The 24,475-nt window shown below is 45.3% G+C and overlaps 2 protein-coding genes across 7 annotated transcripts in view; one reads left to right on the forward strand and one right to left on the reverse strand.

Annotated features, from left to right (window-relative positions):
* The window catches only part of GMEB2 (glucocorticoid modulatory element binding protein 2), a 46,225-nt gene extending 30,157 nt beyond the window's left edge, over positions 1 to 16,068 (forward strand). For 3 of the 6 annotated variants that reach the window (XM_077460420.1, XM_077460421.1, XM_077460422.1), the window contains 5 exons: positions 4,292 to 4,446; positions 6,309 to 6,389; positions 7,685 to 7,822; positions 10,133 to 10,279; positions 10,784 to 16,068. In XM_077460420.1, the coding sequence (XP_077316546.1) occupies positions 4,292 to 4,446; positions 6,309 to 6,389; positions 7,685 to 7,822; positions 10,133 to 10,279; positions 10,784 to 11,409 (1,147 nt within the window). In that variant the 3' untranslated portion in view covers positions 11,410 to 16,068. The remainder of the gene's footprint in view (positions 1 to 4,291; positions 4,447 to 6,308; positions 6,390 to 7,684; positions 7,823 to 10,132; positions 10,280 to 10,783) is intronic. The other 3 variants (XR_013263611.1, XR_013263612.1, XM_077460423.1) reach the window with 3 other exon arrangements.
* A 617-nt stretch (positions 16,069 to 16,685) lies between these two features.
* LOC143936090 (fibronectin type III domain-containing protein 11-like) lies at positions 16,686 to 23,955 on the reverse strand. The gene is made up of 2 exons (XM_077460424.1): positions 23,880 to 23,955; positions 16,686 to 17,619 (listed from the first exon to the last, which is right to left on the reverse strand). The coding sequence occupies exon 2, from the start codon at positions 17,587 to 17,589 to the stop codon at positions 16,705 to 16,707; it is 885 nt and encodes a 294-aa protein (XP_077316550.1). The 5' UTR covers positions 17,590 to 17,619; positions 23,880 to 23,955; the 3' UTR covers positions 16,686 to 16,704.
* Positions 23,956 to 24,475: the final 520 nt, after the last annotated feature.

Raw genomic sequence — 24,475 nt, forward strand, 5'->3', positions numbered from 1 at the left:
TGGTTGTCAATTGCTTTTATCTCAGTGTCAGCCCAATATTCTCACTTACTAGTTTAAAGTGGTTCTAAAGGCAGAAGGTTTTTTTTTTTTTTTTACCTTCATATACCTTTTAATAAAGTAAACTCTCCCTTCCATTTCTTTATGGACCTTGCTTTGTGCACTGGTTCAAATCATTTGGTGGAGGGGGAATTATGGTGTGGGGTAGTTTTTCAGGGGTTGGGTTTGGCCCCTTAGTTCCAGTGAAGAGAACTCTTAAGGCGTCAGCATACCAAGACATTTTGGACAATTTCATGCTCCCAACTTTGTGGGAACAGTTTGGGGATGGCCCCTTCCTGTTCCAACATGACTGCGCACCAGTGCACCAAGCAAGGTCCATAAAGACATGGATGAGCAAGTTTGAGGTGGAGGAACTTGACTGGCCTGCACAGAGTCCTGACCTCAACTCAATATAACACCTTTGAGATGAATTAGAGCGGAGACTGCGAGCCAGGCCTTCTCGTCCAACATCCGCACCTGACCTCGCAAATACGCTTCTGGAAGAATGGTCAAACATTCCCATAGACACACTCCTAAACCTTGTGGATGGCCTTCCCAGAAGAGTTGAGGCTGTTATAGCTGCAAAGGGTGGGCCAACTCAATATTGAACCCTACAGACCAAGACTTGGATGCCATTAAAGCCCGTGTGTAAAGGCAGGCGTCCCAATACTTTTGACAGTTTAGTGTACAATAAAGGTGTAAATATTAACCACTTGCTGATCCGCTGAATGCTGATATACATCAGCACAATGGCATTGGTGGGCAAATAGGCATACCTGTACATCCCCTTTAAGAGGCAGGGATGACAGGCGCGCACTCCGCCGCGGACATCGGGACCGGTGGACTTCATGTCCACCAGTCTCCTGGCGATCGTGTCACGGAGCCGCAGAACGGGGGAAGTGCCTATGTAAACAAGGCAGACCACTGCTCCCTGTCATGTGTATAGTAGCCCCCCCCCCCCTCAGTTAGAATCATTACCTAGGACACACTTAACCCCTTCATCGCCCCCTAGTGGTTAACCCCTTCCCTGCCAGTGTCATTTACACAGTAATCAGTGCATTTTTATAGCACTGATTGCTGTATAAATGACAATGGTCCCAAAATAGTTTCAAAAGTGTCCGATGTGTCCGCCATAAGGACGCAGTCACGATAAAAACCACAGCTCGCCGCCATTATTAATAAAAAAAAAAAAGTAAATATAAAAATGCCATAAAACTATCCACTATTTTGTAGCCAACAATTTCGAAAAAAAAAACAATTTTACTTTTTGCTAATAAAAAAAAATCCAAAAAAAAAACAAAAACTTCGGTTTAGGCCAATGTGTATTCTTCTACACATTACATAGTAGGTGAGGTTGAAAAAAGACACAAGTCCATCCTATGTGTGTGATTATATGTCAGTATTACATTGTATATCCCTGTATGTTGTGGTCGTTCAGGTGCTTATCTAATAGTTTTTTGAAACCATCGATGCCCCCCACTGAGACCTTCGCCTGTGGAAGGGAATTCCACATCCTTGCCACTCTTACAGTAAAGAACATATTTTTGATAAAAAAAAAAAAGTTATAGCATCTACAAAATGGGGGATAGATTTTTTGCATTTTTATCATAAATTTCTTTTTTTACTAGTAATGGCGGTGATCCGCGATTTTTAGCGGGGCTGCGACATTGCGACAGACAGACTGGACACTTTTGACCAGTGACATTTATACAGCGATTAGTACTATAAAAATGCACGGATTACTGTATAAATTACACTGGCAGGAAGGAGCTAATACTAGGGGGTGATCAATGGGTTAAATGGGTTCCCTGGGAGGTGTTTCTAAGGCTGCTTTCACACTGGGGCGGTATTCAGGCGTTACAGCGCTAAAAATAGCGCCTGTGTAGCGCCTGAAAAAAAACCGGCCCCTTTCACTCCAGTGTGAAAGCCGGAGGGCTTTCACACTGGTGCGGTGCGCTGGCAGGACAGTGAAAAAAATTCTGCTAGCCGCATCTTTGGAGCGGTGTATTCATCGCTCCTAAACCGCTCCTACCCATTGAAATCAATGGGACAGCGCGGCAATACCGCCAGCAAAGCGCCGCTGCAGCGGCGCTTTGCGGGCGGTTTTAACCCTTTTTCGGCCGCTAGCGGGGGTTAAAACCACCCCGCTAGCGCCCGCAGACCGCCGCTAAAACGACGGTAAAGCGCCGCTAAAAATAGCAGCGCTTTACCGCCGACGCCCGCACCGCCCCAGTGTGAAAGGGGCCTAACTGTGGTCTGACTGGAGGGAGGAGAGAGATCGCTGTTCCTGATCACTAGGGACACATGGTCTCTCTCTACTTCCCTGACAGAATGGGGATCTGTTTGTTTACATTGGCGATCCACGTTCTGGCTCTCTGTAGAGCGATTGCAGGTGGCCATCGAACATTGCGACCGCCGCCCACGTGCATTGGCTCCACTGCCGCGGGACTGCAATTTCTATTAAAAGGACCGATGTACCGGTATGACGATTGGCGCAGCCAAGCCAACCTGCCACAATGTAGCTGCGGCGGCTGGTCAGCAATCGATGAAACTAACTTCATCTGCAGATGGAAGTTCATCCCTTTCATCTGTAGATGAATAAACAGATGCAAAGATAAACAATGTTTTTGAAACTAGCCGATTTTTCAAAATCTCCAATCGCGTCACTTCCAGTGACTCTCCAGCAGCAGGAATTGCCGATTTCGACTACTTGGCTGTTTTCACAGAACACTGGCAGCGGATACACTGCGGTACGCGACAAGTTGGCTTTTTTTGACAGAACAGCGGCTAAGGACTAAAAAGTTGTTGCCGCCTTGGTGGTGGCCATGTTGGTTACTAGCAGTCAAACTAACAATGTCCGCTGCAATTACTGCTGCTTTAGAGTCACCGGGAGCGACGTAATTGGAGATTTTGACAAGTTGGCTCTTTTGACAGAATACCGTGACAGGGGAACCCCACTGACAGCTGAATGTGTCACTGGTTGTTAAGAATGCGCTGCCCCCCCCCCCCTCCCCAAAAACAACCAATAATTGCCAGCTTTTTTTAAATAACATCTCAGTTGTCAGCGGGGGAATGCCACAGCTGAAAGAACCGAGCCTGATAGTATCTGAGCATTTGCATGAGTACCGATACTCTTGCATATTCTTAGTATCAGCACCGATATGGACATCGGTGCAACCCTAGCTGCAAGCGCTGATCAGATATGGACATCGGTGCAACCCTAGCTGCAAGCGCTGATCAGATATGGACATCGGTGCAACCTTAGCTGCAAGCGCTGATCAGATATGGACATCGGTGCAACCCTAGCTGGAAGCGCTGATCAGATATGGACATCGGTGCAACCTTAGCTGCAAGCGCTGATCAGATATGGACATCGGTGCAACCTTAGCTGCAAGCGCTGATCAGATATGGACATCGGTGCAACCCTAGCTGGAAGCGCTGATCAGATATGGACATCGGTGCAACCTTAGCTGCAAGCGCTGATCAGATATGGACATCGGTGCAACCTTAGCTGCAAGCGCTGATCAGATATGGACATCGGTGCAACCTTAGCTGCAAGCGCTGATCAGATATGGACATCGGTGCAACCCTAGCTGCAAGCGCTGATCAGATATGGACATCGGTGCAACCTTAGCTGCAAGCGCTGATCAGATATGGACATCGGTGCAACCCTAGCTGCAAGCGCTGATCAGATATGGACATCGGTGCAACCTTAGCTGCAAGCGCTGATCAGATATGGACATTGGTGCAACCTTCGCTGCAAGCGCTGATCGGATGGATGCCAATTGGCTGCTGGTTTTTCAGCATGCCTGCTCAACATAAGCCGAACAGGCTGTTGAAGCGGCCGATATTCAGCCTGTGTGAACAAGCCTTTAGAGCAGCCTTTATCAACTTTTTTAACGCAGAGGAACCCTTCAAATATTTTTCCTGTCTCGGGGAACCCCTGCTAAAAATTTGAAATCTACAACTCATGATACATTAGTGTGATGGTCAGTGGGAAGAATGGTCCTTACACTTGTGGTCATTTGGAGGAACCCTGGTTGAGAATCAATGCTTTAGAATGCTGGAACCAGGAAACACGCTCTAGTGGCATTTTCTCAGTGCTACATTCAGGTCGATCATACTGACAACTCTAGTGATATGACCAGTGGAGCAAACTAACAGCAAAGTTGTGTACCCTCTTTAAATGCAATCTTTTAATGTTTAAGTCGAGTGTATCTGTAAAGTCCCGTTTACTTTTTTTTTTTCTTATCAGGAAAATAATGGATTCAGGGGAGCTGGATTTTTATCAACACTCCAAGGTCTGTTCCAACACTTGTCGAAGTACCAAAATTGATGTGACCGGGAACCGCGTGTCCCTCTGCAGCCAGGTGTCCACGGAGTATATTCCCATCACCACATCCAGTGACAGTGAGTGGAGACTCAGGACTAATGCTTCTTATATCTAATACATTTTTTTTTTTTTTTTTATGGTATCTTTATTACATTTTTCAAGCAAAACAAAATACACAAAACAGGGTACATAGTTAGAGGCTAACAATACAGCCTGTATAAAATAATGGGCAGACAATACCAGGTGTGTGTAAAAAGTTGGGTGAATGGCATCGGAAAACAAAACAAAACAGAAGATACAAACAAATTCACTTTACAGGGGGTCCCCGACTTACGAACCACTCCTGCTTACGAACAGGGCGCTGCGGGGGCCCTCTGCCGTTCTGCGCAGATCATCTGCCGTTCTGCGCATGCGCGGGCAGACGGAGCCTCGGAAAATGTCAGTAATTTGCCACGCATGCGCCGAATGCCATTCAGCGGAACTAGGAAATGTCCATCGTTGTCGTTCTGCTCATGCGCGACCAGACGGAGCCCCTCGAAAAATGCCAGAAATGTCTGTAATTTGCCGCGCATGCGCCGAACGGCATTCAACGGAACATCGGAAATGTCCATCGTTGCCGTTCTGCTCATGCGTGACCAGACGGAGCCTCGGAAAATGTCCGAAATGTCCGTAGTTGGCCACGCATGCGCCGAAACGGCATTCGACGGAACATCGGAAATGTCCGTAAGTGTCGTTCTACGCATGCGCGGCTGACTTACAAAGATTTCCGGTTTACAAACAGGAGGAAAGTCCCTAACGGGTTCGTAACCCGGGGACCCCCTGTATTGGCCTTCCTTCACAACACACGTTCGACATTCATAAAGCTTCTGGAAACTCAAAGTCCTCTTTAGGAAACAATGTCGCACATTCTTGGATTGCCGCCACGTCTGCAAAATGTGCGCCTTTCATGACGCTCTTCAGGCAGGGAAATAGAAAGAAGTCTGCAGGCGCCAGAACGGGATTATTGTGGATGATCGAGAATAGGTATGCCGGTTGGATTCCAGATCGAACTGGTAAAACCAGGTCTACTCCCCTGTGACGATGGTTGGCAGAAAGGATGGATCCTGGTTGCACATGAAATCTCCAGAGGTTTCCATCCGTTTTGCTTTCTGTTTGTCAACTTTTTGCGGCACAAACCGAGAACAGATCTTCCAACTACCCAAATCTTTGCAGGACCACATGGTGCCCACCGTGTCCTTGCTAATGCCCCAACTCCTCCACCATCAATCGTAGAGTCAGTCGCCAATCTTGTGGCAGCATTTGTCGCACTCGCTCAATCACGTCTGGGGTTCTACTGCGCGGCTCGCGCATGCGCAGTAGGAAACGGCCAGTGAAGCCGCAAGGCTCCACTGCCTGTTTCTCTTAGGATGGTGGCGCCAGCACCCAATCCGATGGACGGATCGGCCTCGGGGCGGCCGACATTGCAGGCTCGCTGGACAGGTAAGTGTCCTTATTAAAAGTCAGCAGCTACAGTGTTTGTAGCTGCTGACTTTTTTTTTTTTTTTTTTTTTAAACGGCCGGAATGCCCCTTTAATAATATTGAGATTACTACTGACAATAATAGTCATAATCACTATTGCTCCACATTCTGCTGGAGACCTTGAGCTTGTGAAAAACACTCACTGGCTGAATTACCAGATGAAAATAGAAGAAATTAAGCTGCAATATAATGTTTGCTTTTGGGTTTAATATCGCTTCATCACCCCCAACCCCCTACTGTCATTGTCCTGGGAACAGGGCTTGGACGTATATATAACAAGTATGTAGAATGTACAAGAGAGTCAGTATAATGGCCAGGCATCTAAAAAAAAATGTCAGAAGTCTCATGACAGGTAACGTGTTCCATTACTGCCATACATAATAGATTCAGCTGCTTTTAACCATCTCTTCTCTTGTACAGCTTTCACTGTTAATGGGAGCCCAGCAACTATTACTATAGAGACGTGTGACGGATCGGGAGACTGGGGTAACGTGATTGGAGGTAAGTTCTGCAAATGGGTGGCGTGGATATTTTTTTGTTTGCAGTGAAAAGAAAAGTTGACTGAAAGAGATTGCAACTTCACAGTCTGCTGGTGAAAATGTTGTCGGCTTAAAGTGGTTGTAAACCCTTACAACCAACTTTGGCCTACAGGTGAGCCTAGATTAAGGCTTACCTGTAGGTCCAAGAAATATCTCCTAAACCTATACAGTTTAGGAGATATTTACCCGAAGACAGCCACTGCTGTCTACGGCGCATGCGCCGTAGACAGCGGCACGCAGGTGCACTGGGCAGGCCGCATATTGCGGCGATATGCCACGAGTGTTGGCTCCCGTGCGCATGCATGGGAGTGACGTCATCGCTGCTTCGGCGAATCACAGCGCTAGAGCCGCGAGACCCGGAAGTCGCTCTGGGATCCATGGCAGCGTCGAAGAGGAAGACGGAGGACCGCTTCGGGGGCTTCGTTCTCGGGTAAGTTATTCATAATGAGCTAGTATGCTATGCATACTAGCTCATTATGCCTTTGCCTTACAGGGTGTGCTTTTAAAAAAGAAAAATAATTTGCCTTTACTTCCTCTTTAACAAATCCCTGTTTCATATGTCAGATTGAATGGTCCATCCATGCAGTGAACTGTTTTTTTTGAGCGCCAGAAGATGTTACCACCTTCATGACCCAGCCATTTTTTGCTATTCTGCACTGCCCTTCTTTAACCACTTCAGCTTGGGAAGATTTCCCAACAGATCTTTGTTTCTGATCCCTGCTTTGCAGAAGTCAGAAACACAGATTGTTTCCTTTGTACAGAGCCCGCTGGAAATTGTCTGTGATTGCACAGAGCCGATCAGCAGGTCTTGGCCATGAATCATTGGCCTGGCCTTGCTGACAAGCTCCTGCGCAGGCACGCACCTTAATCCCAAGGCAGGTAGCGGCGGACAGGTACGTCACTTTGCCTGTGCAAGGCTGCCTGTCCCACAGTACATTGCGGGTGGTCCGGACCGCAAGTGGTTAAATACGGCCACAAACAGCTCTGTGTGACGGCTCAGCGATCGGTTCTGCCGTTTATAGGTTACACCTAGGCGGAGGGAAGGACCACTTCTGCCATAACAAGTGCTTCTAATCAATCATCAGCATTATCCAGCTTGTTGGAAAATTTCTGAAAAATGTATCCAAGCCTTTTAGAAATGTGCTCTGAAAAGAAAGATAGTAAGGCCTTGTGACGTGAAGTATCTGAACCATTTTTAAAATGTATTTTCATTCTTCATGTTGACCCCCCCCCCCCCCGGTTTTGTTTCCCATGCAGATGACACCCTGGTCTTTTGGCAGGGGCTTCGTGACGCTGGGCTCCTCGGTGATGTTATTCAAGAGTTTCATCGGGAGCTGCTGGAGACAATGAAAGGACTGAGAGAGCGGTTGCAGACTCCCCCCATCCAGCTACAGGGTAATTCAGCTGTCAATGTGATTGGTTCATGCTTAAGGCTACTTTCACACTGGGGCATTGCGGCCGCTGGTGGTAAAGTGGTGCTATATTTAGCAGCAGTTTTAACCCCCACTAGCGGCCGAAAAAGGGTTAAAACCGCCCACAAAACGCCGCTGCAGAGACACTTTACAGGCGGGTTTGCAGCGGTGCCCTATTGTTTTCTATGGGAAGGGGCGCTTTAGGAACGGTAAATACACCACTCCTACAGCGCTCCAAAGATGCGGCTCACAGGACTTTTTTGACCATCCTGCAAGCGCACCGCTTCAGTGTGCAAGCCCTCGGGGGGAGAGACAGCAGCGGCTGTTTTAGGGCACTTTGCAGGCGCTATTTTTAGCGCTGTAGTGCCTGCAAAGTGCCCCAGTGTGAAAGGGGCCTTAAGCTTAACTCTGGGATCAGCGTCCCGCAACCGCTCTCCCGCCCACTGTATGCTTTTAATACTATTTCCAAAAATCTTCAGGTCAGTTATGTGACACGGTGGTAGGAGGAGTTTCTTATCCACTTGACCTCTGGAAGGTTTACCCCCCTTCATGACCAGGCCATTTTTTTTTGCGATCCGGCACTGCGTTACTTTAACTGGCAATTGTGCATTTGTGTGACGCTGTACCCAATCAAAATGTGTATATTTTTTCCCCCACAAATAGAGATTTCTTTTGGTGGTATTTGATCACCTCTGATCGCCCACCTTTTGCTCTATAAACAAAGAGAGACAGACAATTGTGAAAAAAAGCAATATTTTTTACATTCTGCTATAGAACATATCCAATAAAAAAAAATGGAAAAAAATCAAATTTCTTCATTAATTTAGGCCAATATGTATTCTGCTACATATTTTTGGTAAAAAATAAATAAAAAATTACAATAAGCGTATATCAATTGGTTTGCGCAATTTTTATAGCATCTACCAACTATGGGATTTTTAGTTTATTTTACTATGACGGCGATCAGCGACCTTTTAGACTTATTCTCCAAGCATCACTTTTAGAAGCCCCTGCTTTCTGCTGGTTTCCAGTCTTACCTGGCAGATCAGGAAGCCCAAAAACCGATCTGGTCCTCCCGGTGGCTAGGCATAAAGATGAGCGAAAGAAAGATGGGCTCCGCTCATCTCTTTGCCTTAGGAGGACCGGAGCAACATCGTGACCTCAGTTCCTGTTCCGGCCACATGTAAACAAGGCGACCTTATTTTTTTTTTTTTTTTTTTTTTTTTTTTTTAGCAACAGATATAAAAAATGCTTTTCGACCTTTTTGTTTTTAAGGGTAGAGGAGAGATTTGGGGTCTTTTAGACACCAGATCTCTCCATAAAGAGGACCTGACATGCTGTATTGTTATCGCAAGGGATAGTTACATTCATTGCGATACCAATAAAAGTGAGTAATATTTTTTTAAAGGAACAGTGTAAAAATAAAAAAATGTAATAAAAGAAGTCACAAAAAAATAAAATGTTAAAGCACCCCCGTCCTCGCTTGGTCGTGCGCAGTAGTGAACGCATACATAGGTCACGCCCACATATGTAAAAGGTGTTTGCACCACACATGTGAGGTTTCGCTGCAAACGTCTGAGCGAGAGCAATCATTCTAGCGCTAGACATCCTCTGTAACATACTGGTAACCTGTAGAAATTTTTGAAGCATCGCCTATAGAGATTTTTAAATACCATAGTTTGGTGCCATTCCACAAGCGTGTGCAATTTTAGAGCATGACATGTATCTAGTTACTCAATGTAAAATCATCATTTATATTATACAAAATATTTGGGATATATAATGCGGTTTTTTTTTGTTTGTTTTTTCAAAAAAATTGCATTTAAACCTCTGCGCAAAAAACAGTGTGGTATAAAAAATAGTAACGACCACCATTATCTTTTCTAGGGTCTGTGCTAAAAAAAAAAAAAAAAATATATATATATATATATATATATATATATATATATATATATATATATATATAAAATGTTTGGGGGGGTTCTAGCAAAAAACACTGATTTTTTTTTTTTTTTACTTGTGAAGTGTCAGAAAAAGGCCTGGTCCATGATACTTTGTTCTGCCAGTATGTACTCAGTTTGTAGACCTCTAGTGGCGAAGGGGGGTTAGTGCAGGGGTCCGTGCCGGAGCAGAGGTGAGTGTTCCAGGAGGAAGAGAGTGTTCTCTGGAAATCTTTTATTTGGAGCCACTGTTGGCTTATAAGTGATTAGGCAGCAGGGACTGGGCCTTTTTAAGGACTAATGTTTGATCTCTTGCGCGCCTCTCACTATTGAATCTGTTTCTTTTCTTTCAGCCGGTATCCTCTTCTATTTTTCAGACGCTGTGCTGCTCAACAACATTGTCCAGAATTTCGGCTTACTGGATTTGATTAAGAAAGTGCTGGCCAGTCACAAAAGCCAGATGGACCGCTCTAGAGAGCAGTACACCAGAGATCTAGCAGGTACTCTTTCTCTAATGGTTTCTAGAAGCCAAAGTATATGTACAAAGAACCTTCAATGCTCAGCTACCCCCCCAGGCCACCCCTTATACTGACCTGAGCCCGATTTTGATCCAGCGATGTGCATAAGTGCAGCCGCACTCTCGGCTCTCTCCCTGCTCATTGGCTCAGAGATAGCAGCGGGAGTCATTGGCTATCACTGCGGTCAGTCACAGCCAGTGAGGAGGGAGTGGGGGGCCACGCCATGCTCTGTGTTTCAATGGACACACACAGCCAGCTTGGGAGCAAGCCTGCCTGAGTGCCACTATAGCAAGCAATTTTCTATGGGGACACTCAGCAGAGGGGATGTGATCAGAAGCGCTGGTGGGTGGACCCCAGATGAGGAGGATCGAGGCTGCTCTGTGCAAAACCATTACAGAGATCAGCTAAGCATAACATGTATGGTATTAAAAAAAAAAATGTAAGTTTACAATCACTTGAGTGTTGTTGAAATCCTTTTCTCCACAGCGCTGGAGCAGCAGTGCGATGAACATAGGAGACGAGCCAAGGAGCTGAAGCACAAGTCTCAACATCTGAACAACGTGTTGATGACATTGACCCCAGTCAGCATGCCCCCTCCGGCCAAGCGGCCGCGCTTAACTCGTGCAACTTCTGGCCCAGCTGCTATAAGCTCGCAAGTATCTTCTCAGCCAACACAGATCACCCTTCCCCAAGGAATGTCCCTCTCTCAGTTGACCGGCATCCCATTTGGTAAAGTACTGTCTGCTTCCTCCACCTCCATGAACAAGAACTCGACTTCCCAAGGCAGCTCGCCTTCCTCCCCAGTTTTGGGAGGCTACACTATCCTCGCCCCTTCAGGAAGCACCTTCCCAAGCACTCTGGAAATTCACCCCGACTCATCCAACCTCACCGTCCTGAGCACGGCGGCTATGCAAGACAGCAACACCGTTCTCAAAATGATGAGTCCCATCCAGCTGCTCACTTTGCCAGGGCTGGGCACCATACAGAACTTTGCACAGTTAGCGTCAGCCGGGGGTACCCTTGTAGCCATGCCCTGTGACTCGGCGGATGGAGAGGATGAACATACCACCATAGAGGTGACATCTCTGACCGAAGACCATATGCAGAAGTAGAGATGCAAAGCCTCGTTTTGGTACCTTAACAGTTTGGACATGTCATGTGACTGTGATGGATGATGGGAGTTTAGCTGGAGGAAGCTGATGAACCAAAGAAGGATTAGGGAAGTTCTGTGCTTTACAGATCTGCGGCACATTGCACAGAATATGGCCGTAGATGGTTCTAGCACCAAACAGGATGTTGAATATTATTAGAGAGAGCCTCACGCCTTAGTGGTGAGATCTTCCTGTGGTCACTCCTAGGAAAGTCTTATGGTGCTTTTCTATGTGAGCCTGAGTTGTGCTTTCTAAAAGAAGGGGCCAAGATGGAATCCCCAAACCTTCAGTGTTGTTATCATCCAATATCTGCAATGTACAACAAGTTTAGCCACTTTCTAGAAGCTTGTACTCAATGGAATTTGAATGTACCGGAATATGACAGCCCTGCGAAGTTTATCAAAGTAGATAGCGTTAGGTTGCACCAGGTGAGAACCCCATTTGCCTGTATCAATGAAGAAGCTTCCATGAACGCTGGAACCCAACAGACTTTCGGCTTTCATCAAAGCTGCCCTTATGGGATCATGCAGGTTTATTCTTTATGATGTTCATAAGAAAGGTGGTGAACAGACTTGTTTAGAATTCAAGCTAACAAGCAGTTTTCATGAACCAATAGGAAAGGCTCAAAATACACTGTATTATCAAAAGTATTAGGATACCCGCTTTTACACGCACATGAACTTTAATGGCCTCCCAGTCTTAGTCCAAAGGGTTCAATATTGAGTTGGCCCACCCTTTGCAGCTATACCAGCTTCAACTCTTCTGGGAAGGCCGTCCACAAGGTTTAGGAGTGTGTCTATGGGAATGTTTGACTATTCTTCCAGAAGCACATTTTGTGGGACAACTCAGTTTTGAACCCTACGGACTAATACTGGTATGCCATTAAAACTCATGTGCATGTAAAGGCAGGTGTACCAATACTTTTGACAATATAGTGTATGTGTCAGCTGACATTTTTTTTTTTTTTTTTGATGCACCTTGCCTACTTGGATTTGCCCAGCCTTGCACTAAAATCCTATCTGCATTCCGCATTTCGCTGTGATCTCCAAGCTGCTAGTAAAATACAATGCTGGTATAGCCCGGGCCTTTCAGAAAGGCAAATGGATACTGGTTCTATTACCCCAGTAGTATATGCAGCAGCAGACAGGGTTGAAGTGAGCGATATATGTTAAACATCCAAAAAGTTGTCAGCTTTTAGCAATTCAGTCAGTTTTCAGCCCTATCGGCCTCTTTATAAATATAACTACCACACAAAGAATGGTTCTGAGTGGCTCTTCATTCTTAGTGAATACCCAGTGATGTCAATGCTTCTCTGTAAATAGACAACACTGTTTGGAGAAGCTGCGTTGTGGCGAGGGCAGAGAACTTTCTGTAGTTCAGTGGATTTTTGTTTTGTACTGCTACACTCCCCAGATAGCTTTAAGAAGAGATTGGGTGATTCCGTCCCATGCGCATAACTGATCAATATTTAGAGTAACGAGGGGTCAACAACTTTATACGAGACCGAGTCCCGGCAGATTACAAATAGCCCAAAAAACATGTACAGATGGTTATTGGGAGAGGTAAGGCACCCTTTGATCCCTGACTGGGTCTTTACTGCTGTCTGAGATCTTCCCACCAAAGTGTAATAGCCAAGTGTCTGGGTAGAGTTTCTCTTTAAATTTGCCCACTGACATGCCCACGATAACAGGAAATCTAACATTAAACAACACTTTGTAATATTCTATCTAATAAAAGCAAATTGTTTTGTTTATGTGACTACTTTTCAGCATTTTGCATTGTTACAAGTACCAGAGGTGTTCGCCAAAACAATTACAGGGTGATTTGTAGTCTTTTCATGGTTTGGTTTCTTAATGATTATTCTATTCTAATTCTTCAGCAGTGCCCACTTGAACGTGATATTTCAAGAAAACTTATACTGAGAGAAACAATGGGTTCTGCCATTACTTGCCTCCTGAAAATTCTGGTTGCCTGGCCACCAGTAGCTTCAATATTTTGCTAAACTTTTGACAAGGAGCAAGCACGCAGCAAGACAAGGCAGCAAAGTGTGAAGTTAACTCTTGATAAGCTCGTTTCAGTAAGCGTCCTAGAAAGCATTAACATGATTGGATCAGTATGACTGCCAGACAACCAGTATATATTAAAAAGTACAGAAAACTGTAAAGGTGAGGTATCCCAACCCATCCACCTTAGTGTTTAACTTTTACTACAGCAGGGCTATTCTAAATGTCTCAACAGGGAGAGCGTGCGCGACCTTGTGTACTTATTTGCTGTAGCAATTGCAGACCGTGGAAATTTAGACTACAACAGATCTCACCAGTGGGCCAGCAAAGGTATATAAGAAACTTCAAGATGATTTAAGGCGACTCTGGGGGAGATTTACTAAAACGGGAGAGTGCAAAATGTGGTATAGCTGTGTATGGTAGCCAATCGGCTTCTAACTTCAGCTTGTTCAATTAAGCTTTGGCAAAAAAAAAAAAACCTGGAAGCTGATTGGTTTCTGTGCAGAGCCGCACCATATTTTGCACACTCTAGGTTTAGTAAATCAACCCCTCTGTTGGGGAGTTTCATAAGAAATGTCAAAAAGCATGGCCTGCAAGAGAAGAGGAGTTATAGTCCCACCCATCCCGCCAACTGTTCTTCCGATCTTCACTTTGTTCAGAAGAATCTTCACACTCAACATTTCCAGGAGTGCCTGCGTACCCAGTGCCCTGGTTCCTTCCGTCAACCCCTATGTTGTTTTTTTTTGTCCTGTAGTGACTGGGGTGCTGGGTGGAGAAATAGCAGGCCATGGTGGCAGGGGCACTGGAAATGTGTTGGAGGCCATTTTTCTGCAAGAAAGTAAAGATTGGAGGACCAGGAAGCTAGCTGGACAGACGATTGGTGATATGGTTGCCTTAAAGTATACCTCCAGGATTTGTTTTTTTGTAGGGGGAGAACCTTTGTCAAGTTTGATTGCTATCTGAGCATCCATAAGGGAGACAGCCCCTCACTTCCTACCAGAGCCTCCATTAGGTAGACTGCCCCTCACTTCCTATCTGAGCCTTCATAAGGTAGACTGCCCTAACTTCCTATCTGAGCCCCCATAAGGTATACTGCCCCTCACTTCCTATCTGAGCCTTCATAAGGTAGACTGCCCTCACTTCCTATCTGAGCCTCCATAAGGTAGACTGCCCTCACTTCCTATCTGAGCCCCCATAAGGTATACTGCCCTCACTTCCTATCTGAGCCTTCATAAGGTAGACTGCCCCTCCCTTCCTATCTGAGCCTCCATAAGGTGGACAGCCCATCACTTCCTATCTGAGCCTCCATAAGGTAGACTGCCCCTCACTTCCTATCTTAGCCTTCATAAGGTAGACAGCCCCTCACTTTCTATCTGAGCCTCCATAAGGTAGACAGCCCTCACTTCCTATCTTAGCCTTCATAAGGTAGACTGCCCTCACTTCCTATCTTAGCCTTCATAAGGTAGACTGCCCCTCACTTCCTATCTGAGCCTCCATAAGGTGGACAGCCCCTCACTTCCTATCTTAGCCTTCATAAGGTAGACTGCCCCTCACTTCCTATCTGAGCCTTCATAAGGGAACCAGCCCCTCACTTCCTAAAAAAGTAACATGGGTTCTGTCTGGCTCCTTCAATTTTTAGAACAAATCCAAATAATCAAAACTGGTGGAAAGCAAAGTACCTTTGATGCCCAAAATTCATTTTGTTTGAATTTCATATTTATATATAAAAGAAGCAACCATTTACATCTTTTTATTTTTTATAATTTTTTTACTTTATCAGTTTCTTGATAACGAGATTCCTGGTAGCAGATGGCATGTAATCTCAGTTGTAAGAAAACTGACAGTCTGAAGGATGGAGGTGACTAATAAAGTAAGGTAACCCCCATTATATCTAGCTTATTATATAGAGATGGCAGTTAAAGGATCAGTACACCCTAAAATTGGTATTTCAGTTACGATTGCACGCTGCAGGAGCGAGTGGCCCTCTGGCTTCTTGCATGTTGCAAGAACTCAAGCCATAGGATTTCCCATATGGCTTGCCTTAATGTTAAATCTAAAGTGACAATGGTCCTGATACATCAAGCTGCAGTGGAACTTAAGGTATGCTAAATGGTGCCCAAGGCATGCTAGGATGACAAGTGAAGATACTGACTGAGATGCTACGTTTGCATGTCTTAAGCTGAGTTTAAGGTACCTTAAGTGCTGCTTAAAGATTGATGAATCGCGTGCTTGTAATGGCTCAGGTTGGTGAGTGGAAGCTAGGATCTGTTGAATGGATTCTGCCCACCGGTACGCACTCAGAGCTGAAATGTCCTGCATTGACCCTTTTACCAGAGCATGCTCTGTTGTATAGCTCCAAAGTATCTTGGAAAGGGAGTTGTTTGTAAGCCCACAATGAATCTCTATAGCAATGCAAGTGAGAGGTTGATTAGGATATAAAGTTGACTTGTTATGTAGTTTATGTTTTTGATATGTTTGGCTCATTTTTCCTGTGTTTATAATGCCTGGATGTACACAGGGAACTGCCTGTATTGCTAATAACTGAACCCTGTCTGGCTATTCACTGGAAGGTGTCACTGGATGATGTAACAGGAGGAATAAAACACTGAAACACTGATCTTGTGCGATTTTTTTTTTCTTTCACTGTTTGTTTAAAGCCATCCAATGCCATCCATTTCAAGATTCTGTTCATCACACCACCCCTTTGTTTAAACGTAAAATATAGTTAAGAGACATTAGAAATACTTGCTTGTTTTTGTTCATTGAGGGACACAAGAGGTCATATAGTGTTGGGTTATACTGCCACCTACAGGAGCAGGGAACCCTGGCAAACAAAATAAATGTAGGCCAGACCAGGATAACCCCTCCTCTACCCAGCATGTCTCCATTTTTTTTTTCCTAGTGTCCTAGGACAGTGGTCTCCAAACTGCTGCACTTTCCTTGCCTTTATCCGGCCCTTGGACACCAATAGTGGAGCACAATTCCTTCCACTGACACTATTGATGGGACACTATTCTTTCCCTTGATATCAACAATTGGCACTATTCCACTATTGTTTGGAAGCCCGCCCTGAGCAATGACATGCAATCAACCTTGCGGCGTATAGTATCGGCATCTGTAAGATGCTGAGGATATACACGAGTGTCAAGGGTGATGTAACTCCAACTTCCCTAGACAAGTCTACCGTCCTGTGGGTAGCACAATAACTCTCAGACATGAATGTTTCCTCTCTCGGTTACTTTTATTTATATTTTTACATTGCATCAGATTGTGTTTTGCAGTCACCTATTGCGTTAGACTGTGGGGCAGGATTTGCCCAGGATGCCCTTGTACTCAGTGTAATGACATCATGCCACTCATCGTACACTAGGTTGCTCGCCTTGGTCCTCTTGATGGAAAATTCATATGTCTTATCTGGGAGAAGAATGTGGATCTTGAAGGTGTGGTTCTCCACAATGAATTCACCACTGTGTGCTACTTCATTTTCTGGTACATTTATTTGTTGAAAGCGCAGTTCAAAACTATCTGTCAGATTCCGCAGTCCGGAAACGTGCCAGCTCAGATGAGCCCAATTGTCAAAAGCCGCTGACCCAAATCGATCAAAAATGACTGGCCCTTTCGTTTTCAAGAACAGCCTTAAGGAGGGAAGGTGGTGGTCTGCAGTTGAGGATATGAGTTGGTGTTTAATGCACAGTGGCCCAGGCACTAAAATGTTCCTAAATTCATTTATGTTTTTTTTTAGCTCGGACAGATATTGATTGAGGGTCTCCTGCTTTGTCAGAGAGAATTCTCCTTCGTTTGACTGGACCATCTCCACCAGTTCTGTTCGGCTTTTCTTCATCTCTTCCAAGTATTTCTGCAGGAGAAACAGCTGCAGCTTGGTCTGGTCTGTACCCATTTCTTTGATATGTTTGTATCTCTGAGGGTCTACTAGAAGCATTGTGTTAACGTATTCTGGACCAACTAAAGTTTTTGGGGGCAGAATGCTGATGAAAAAATAACTTTTCCTGAGCAGATCCAGCCAATCTTCTAAATCTTTGAGCGTGGCCATGCACAGGTGATCGTCTATGAGCTTCAGGTAGGCCTTCCGACAGGTAGTAACGGCAGTCATGTCATTGTTGCTTGTAGCTTCAGCCATTTTACTCTGAGGATCTGTACCACCGTAACCCTATTCAAGATAAAGGCAAGACATATTGACAAGCAAACTCTTATAAAGAAAAAAATAATTGGTACTTTGGGGTTAAAGCCTGTCTTGGGTTTTGAAGACAAGTAGGAAGCTAGGCAAAGTAGGCATTTCCAATTTTTTCCATGAAGGTTTTAGCCCTTGTACACACGGTCGGACATTCCGACGGAAAATGTCCGATCAAACCGTGTTGTCAGATAATCCGACTGTGTGTGGGCTTCATCGGACTGTTTCCGTCGGAATATCCGACGCAGAAAGTTTTAGAGCTGGGCTTTAAAACTTTCCAACAACATGATCCGATCGGACTTTGTCCGATTGTGTGTAGAGAATTCTGATCGGACAAAGTACCACGCATGCTCAGATCAAATTCCTAGACCAAAGCTATTGGCTACTAGCCTGAACGTAGTCCCATCGTAACGAAATAACGTCTCATCACGTTACGTACGATCGGATTTTCCAAAAACTTTGTCCGACCGTGTGTATGCAACACAAGTTTCGGACAAAATCCGACGGATTTTGTTGTTGGAATGTCCGGCCGTGTGTACAAGGGCTTATTGTATTCTGCAAGAATGGCATTTAAGCAGAACTAAACCCGTTTCATCAACATTTGGACCCCTTTCACACCACACCGCCCTTTGCGTCGGCGGTAAAACGCCACTATTTTTAGCGGCGGATTTGCGGCGCATTTTGCGAAAGGGTTAAAACCGCCGGCAATACGCCGCAATAGCATTACAGCGCTGTCCCATTGAGTTCAATGGGGAGTAGCGGTGGAGGAGCGGTAAACACACCGCTCCAAAGAAGCTGCTGGCAGGACTTTTTTCTGACGTCCTGCCAGTGCACCACTGTAGTGTGAAAGCCCTCGGGGGTTTCACACTACACACAATGGTGCAGCTTCTTTAGGGTGGATTGCAGGCGCTATTTCTAACGCTATAGCGCCTGCAAAATGCCCTGGTGTGAAAGGGGTGCAACTTTTTTTTAATCCCTGTGCTGCTAGCCCTAGTAATTAGACAGGTAGGTATATTATATTTGTTTTAAAAAAACTTTTTTTTTATACATTTCTTAATTTTGGTCCAGGACAAGAACCAACTTATGTCATACATCCCAAAAGACATCATGGCATTTTTTTCTATTATGGGGAGGAGGGGCTTTCTCAGCTGCCTGCATGCCTGAACTAAGGGCAGACATGAATCATCTGCCCTTACTCAAGATGGCTACAGCTAGTAATGCTAGGGGGGGTGTTTTTCACCTCAATTTCTTAACAACATAACACATGGCTACGTGGATGAATGGATGGAGTTTGCTTTGAATATTAAAAATGTATTAAATCGTGTTTTCGGTTTGTGGTGCTCAGGTACGGTTTAGTTCCGCTTTAAAGTATATGTCCAGCTAGAGTGGGGTAGGGGTAGAGTTATAATACCTAATACCTGTTTTTGTTTTTTCTTTATAAGATCCCTTTCACACTGGAGGCGTTTTTCAGGCGCTTTAGCGCTAAAAATAGGGCCTGTAAAGCACCTGAAAACTGCCTCGTCTGCAATCCCTAGTGTGAGCGCCCGTGTGCTTTCACAAATTGGGCACTGCGCTGGCAGGACGTAAAAAAAAAAAGACCTGCAAGCAGCTTCTTTGAGGCACTTTAGGAGCGGCGTTTCACAGAGTAACACTTTGCTTGTTAATAAATAAGCACAGTGTTACTGTATAAAACACGTCTACCTGTACCTGCTATTGCTACCATCCTGTGGAGTTACAGCATATTCTATTGATAAGAAATAAAGGGACTTTTTGTTCATCTTCGGTGTGCAGCCACCAATTTCTTCCTCCATATCCTTTGCACGGTGGGCGAGCTGAGGCTTGCATCCGTAGGAGGGGAGGCCCTTCCGCAGCTCACCTGGAGCGGAGTTTCCTTTTCCTATTGTTTTAATTTTTTAAACATAGTTCCTATCCTCTCATCTCTGACAAAACTGTTAACTCTCAAATTTCTGGAACATAAGGCATTAGCCAACTAGAAAGAAAACGGAACACACCTCATTTTATTGGGCTACCTGTCTAGGGGCATAAGCCTTTGAGCTCTTGCACTTTTTTTTTTTTAAACAAGGGTTCTCTGAGCTATCCCACACAAAATAGTAGCCAGAGATCTTATCTTCTGAGCTATAACCTCCTGTCAGGTCATACCTTTGATCTCATATTTAAGGAATAATGATTATTGACCAAGAAGAAAAAAAACATCAACAAAGGGAACACAACTATCCACCAGGGCACCTTTTTTCAAATCTGCCCGAAGTCCTATTATCTTGGCTATACATAGGCTCATAAACAGAAGCGTTGTTTCTCAAACATTAGGAATAAAAGACACTAGCCAACTAGAAAAAGGTAACACAACTATATACCATGGGACGCATTAGATCAGGGGTGTCCAAACTTTTTTGAAAGAGGGCCAGATTTGATGAAGTGAACATGCGTGAGGGCCGACCATTTTGCCTGACATTCTTTGAACCATTAAAATTTGGTCTAAGTGTGTTCGTTCTCCTGCCTTATTTATTTGGTTATTTGGATATACCATATTTATTGGCTTATAACACACACCTTAATTTTAAGAGGGACGTTTCAGGCAGAAAACTTAACTTTTATATAAAGAACTGTGAAGCAAAATAGGGTCAGTGCCAATCTGCAGCACCCATTATTGCCATGAATGCAGCCCCAGCATTGCCAGGAATGCAGCACCCCCATTGCCAGTAATGCAGCACCCACCATTGCCAGAAATGTAGCACCCACCACTGCCAAGAATGCATCACCCAGTATGGCCAGGAATGCAGCACCCCCATTGCCATCAGTGCAGCACCCACCATTGCCAGAAATGCAGCACCCACCATTGCCAGAAATGCAGCACCCACCACTGCCAAGAATGCAGCACCCAGTATGGCCAGGAATGCAGCACCCCTATTGCCATCAGTGCAGCACCCCCATTGCCATCAGTGCAGCACCCACCGTTGCCGGTAATGCAGCACCCACTGTTGCCAGTAATGCAGCACCCACCATTGCCAGAAATGCAGCACCCAGTATGGCCAGGAATGCAGCACCCCCATTGCCAGGAATGCAGCACCCTCCACTGCCAGGAATGCAGCGCCCACCACTGCCAGGAATACAGATTCACCATTGCCATCAGTGCAGCCTGACTGATGCCCATCCATCTGCAGCCTCGGAGGGGACAGTGAGGGGACGGGATGAGCGCCAAAAGATTGCATACAGAAAAAACTCCTGTTTTCTCGGCAGCCTCTTTAGTAGAAAGTCCGCCTCCTATGATGGACAGAACAGTCGTCCAATGGCAGTGCCGGAGATGGGACTTCCTATTACAGAGGCTGCTGTGTAAACAGGAAAAACTCCTGTGTGTACGGCACTCGTCCTGCCCCCTCCCTGTCCCCTCCAAGGCCACCAACACATATATATTTTCTGGCGCCAGCGCTGGGAGATCGTTGGGGGGGCCACAAAAAATATATATATATATGTCCAGATAACCAGGTGGGCCTTTCAAAACAGGAACAATCGTGGCCCGCTGGCCGGACTTTGGACATGCCTGCATTAGAGGACTTGCCCAGGTCCACACAGCTTTTACTCCTATAAATTGCTGAACTGTATTCCCTTTCAAAAAGCCGGATGAGCTCTAAAAAAAAAAAAAAAAAAAAAGAAATCATTCAGGAGGCAATCGTATTGCCTCCCAAATGCTTGTGTCGCCCTGTGAAAGGTGATCTACATAAGATCGCTCTTCAAAGATCGATGCAGCTCTTGCCTGCGCAGGGATGCACTCATCCCAGCACACAGGCAGAGTGCTGGAATGTACACTGAGCTGCGCATGCATGTACATTCTTCTTCAGGCTATTGCGAATAGGCAACTTAGTGTATTTTATTGTAGAAGAGGCTGGCGAAGGAGCTTGCAGATGTCACATCACTGGAGGGGACTTTAGAAGATTTTCAAAAATGATATTCAGTTTGAAATATAGTGTCTTCATTTTTTATTATATATACAAGTAAAAATGATCAACACTGCTACTGAGTCCTAACTTCATGGCTAAGCCTCTGCCGCCCACTGCCACTGCAATACGACTAATGCCACGTACACATGATCGGAATTCTCCTCAGAAAAAGCTCTGATGGTTTTCCTGACGGAATTCCGACAGAATTTGGCTCAAGCTGTCTTGCCTACACACGGTCACATCAAATTCAGATCGTTTATAATGCGGTGACGTACAACAAGTACGACGGGACTAGAAAAAGGAACTTCAATACCCAGTAGCCAATAGCTTCCGTCTCGTAGTTGAATCTGAGCATGCGTGATTTTTGGCGTGTCGGAAATTGCATACACACGATCGGAATTACCGATAGAAAGTTTTTCCATCGGGAAAATTGAGAACATGCTATTAATTTTTGGCTGGCGGAAATTCGGACGGCTACATTCTGATGGAGCATACACACAGTCGCATTTTCTGATGAAAAGCTCTCATCGGTCTTTTTCTGGCGGGAATTCCGATCGTGTGTACACGGCATTAGGCACGTGACCAGTAAATTCTCTCAGTGTCAAGCTCCTTCGCCAGCACTGACATCTTTGACAACGCTTTATTTCTGGGTTTGTCATCTTGGTTGGGAGACCCCATGATGATATTACTGCTGTGCATGCGCACGGGACTTTAAGTGGACTTTAAAGCGGGAGTCCACCGGGACTCCACGTTTTTTTTTTTTTTAAAGCCAGCAGCTACAAATACTGCAGCTGCTGACTTTTAAAATAGTGACACTTACCTGTCCAGCGCGCCCGCGATGTCGGCACCCGAAGCCGATCTGTAGATCGTATCTCGGTCTCCGCCGCCATCTTGGGTATGGGAATCAGGAAATGGAGCCTTTCGGCTTCATTTCCCGGTCCCCTACTGCGCATGCGCGAGCCGCGCTGCGCAATAAGGACGGTCCCCGCTGCCTCTGGGATCTGTGTGTTTTCCCAGCAGGCAGCGGGGCACTTGCGGGAAGGGGCGGGCACTTGCGAAAAGGGGCGTAATCTACGCCCCTTTCCGCAGAGAGCTATCCCGGAAGTGGGTACAGATACCTGTACTGTACAGGTATCTGCACCCCCCTCCCCCCTGAAAGGTGCCAATTGTGGCGCCGGAGGGGGGGAGGGTTCCGATGAGCGGAAGGTCCACTTTAGGGTGGACCTCCGCTTTAAGTGGAACTAGATAAAAAAAAAAAAGCAAATAGGCAGAATCTTTGATGCAGAAGAGACATGGAATGTCTCTTCTACAATAGAATACACTAAGTTGCCTATTCACAACAGCCTGAAGAAGAATGTACATGCATGCGCAGCTCAGTGTACATTTCAGCACATCCCTGCACAGGCAGGAGCTGCATCGATCTTTGAAGAGCGATCCTATGTAGATCACTTTTCACAGGGCGGCACAAACATTTAGGTGGAGATACGATTGCCTCCTGAATGATTTTTTTTTTTATTTTTTTTTTTTTTTAGAGCTCATCCAGCTTTTTGAAAGGGAATGCAGTTCAGCAACTGTGAGCCTAGAGCATGGCCCGTGGTTGTGGTGCAGCCCCATTCATTTGGATGAGTTTGGTGGATGTACTGCCCAATGAATGCACCGGGGCAAGAGGGATCATTTTTGCCGCAGCTTGTGTGCAACGCTGTCCAGATGCCTTTGCATTTTGGGGGGGTTAAGAGGCAGCTCGATCTCCTATTTTTTTTTTACCACTCCCCCAACTGCAAGTGTAAGCTAAGCCTAAGCCCTTGTACACACGGCCAGACATTCCGACAACAAAATCCGTCGGATTTTGTCCAAAACTGGTGTTGCATGTACACGGTCGGACAAAGTTGTCGGAAAATCCGATCGTACGTAACGTGATGACGTTATTTCGTTACGACGGGACTACGTTCAGGCTAGTAGCCAATAGCTTTGGTGTAGGAATTTGATCTGAGCATGCGTGGCACTTTGTCCGATCGGAAATTCTCTACAAACGATTGGAAAAAGTCCGATCGGATCATGTTGTTGGAAAATTTTTATATCCAGCTCTCAAACTTTGTTGGTCGGACATTCCGACGGAAAAAGTCAGATGAAGCCCACACGCGGTCGGATTATCCAAAAACACGGTCCGATCGGACATTTTCCGTCGGAATGTCCGATCGTGTGTACAAGGGCTAAAAGGAAGGTGAGGCAGAACTAGCAAATGCATAAGAATGTGTTGTAAGACCTGCTTCACCATATACTTACCAACGGATTAGATTGCAGGAGAGCTTGGGCGCTTATTATGATGTTCTCAGTTGCTGAATGACGTTTACCTTATACCTAAAAATAAAAAAGAATATCTGAATTAAGTGGGGCTTTACCAGTCCTTAGATGTAGTGTTTTTTTTTTTTTTTAACCTGGTGATCTGTCACTAGCACACTTCCTCTTCTAGGTTGCAGCTTTGGCTTCTAGGTTTTTTTTTAACCTGGTGATCTGTCACTAACACACTTCCTCTTCAATGCAGCTTTGGCTTCTAGGTTGCTCGTTTCTAATTTGGACTATAGAACGACCCCCCCCCCCTTCATCTCCATAACATAGGGGGAAGGTGGTCTGTAGTTCACAGAGGTGAATTGGGCAGGGCTGGTAATGCTTGAGAATGAAAAAAAGAAGGAACAAGCTCAGAGGATTTCTAGCAGAATCAACCTTTTTTTTTTTGGGCTTGCAAAAAATTTACTTGCGAAAATAAAATAAATAAATAAACGCAGCTTCATCTAAGGACTAGATACAGTAATACATTTTCATTCTTGGATTTAGACACACATTAACTCCTTACCGACCGCACCACCTACACTTAATGCGGG

The sequence above is a fragment of the Lithobates pipiens genome, unplaced genomic scaffold (genome assembly GCF_037356315.1).
Source record: "Lithobates pipiens isolate NorthernLeopardFrog02 unplaced genomic scaffold, aLitPip1_a1.2 Scaffold_28, whole genome shotgun sequence".
Classification (NCBI taxonomy): domain Eukaryota; kingdom Metazoa; phylum Chordata; class Amphibia; order Anura; family Ranidae; genus Lithobates; species Lithobates pipiens.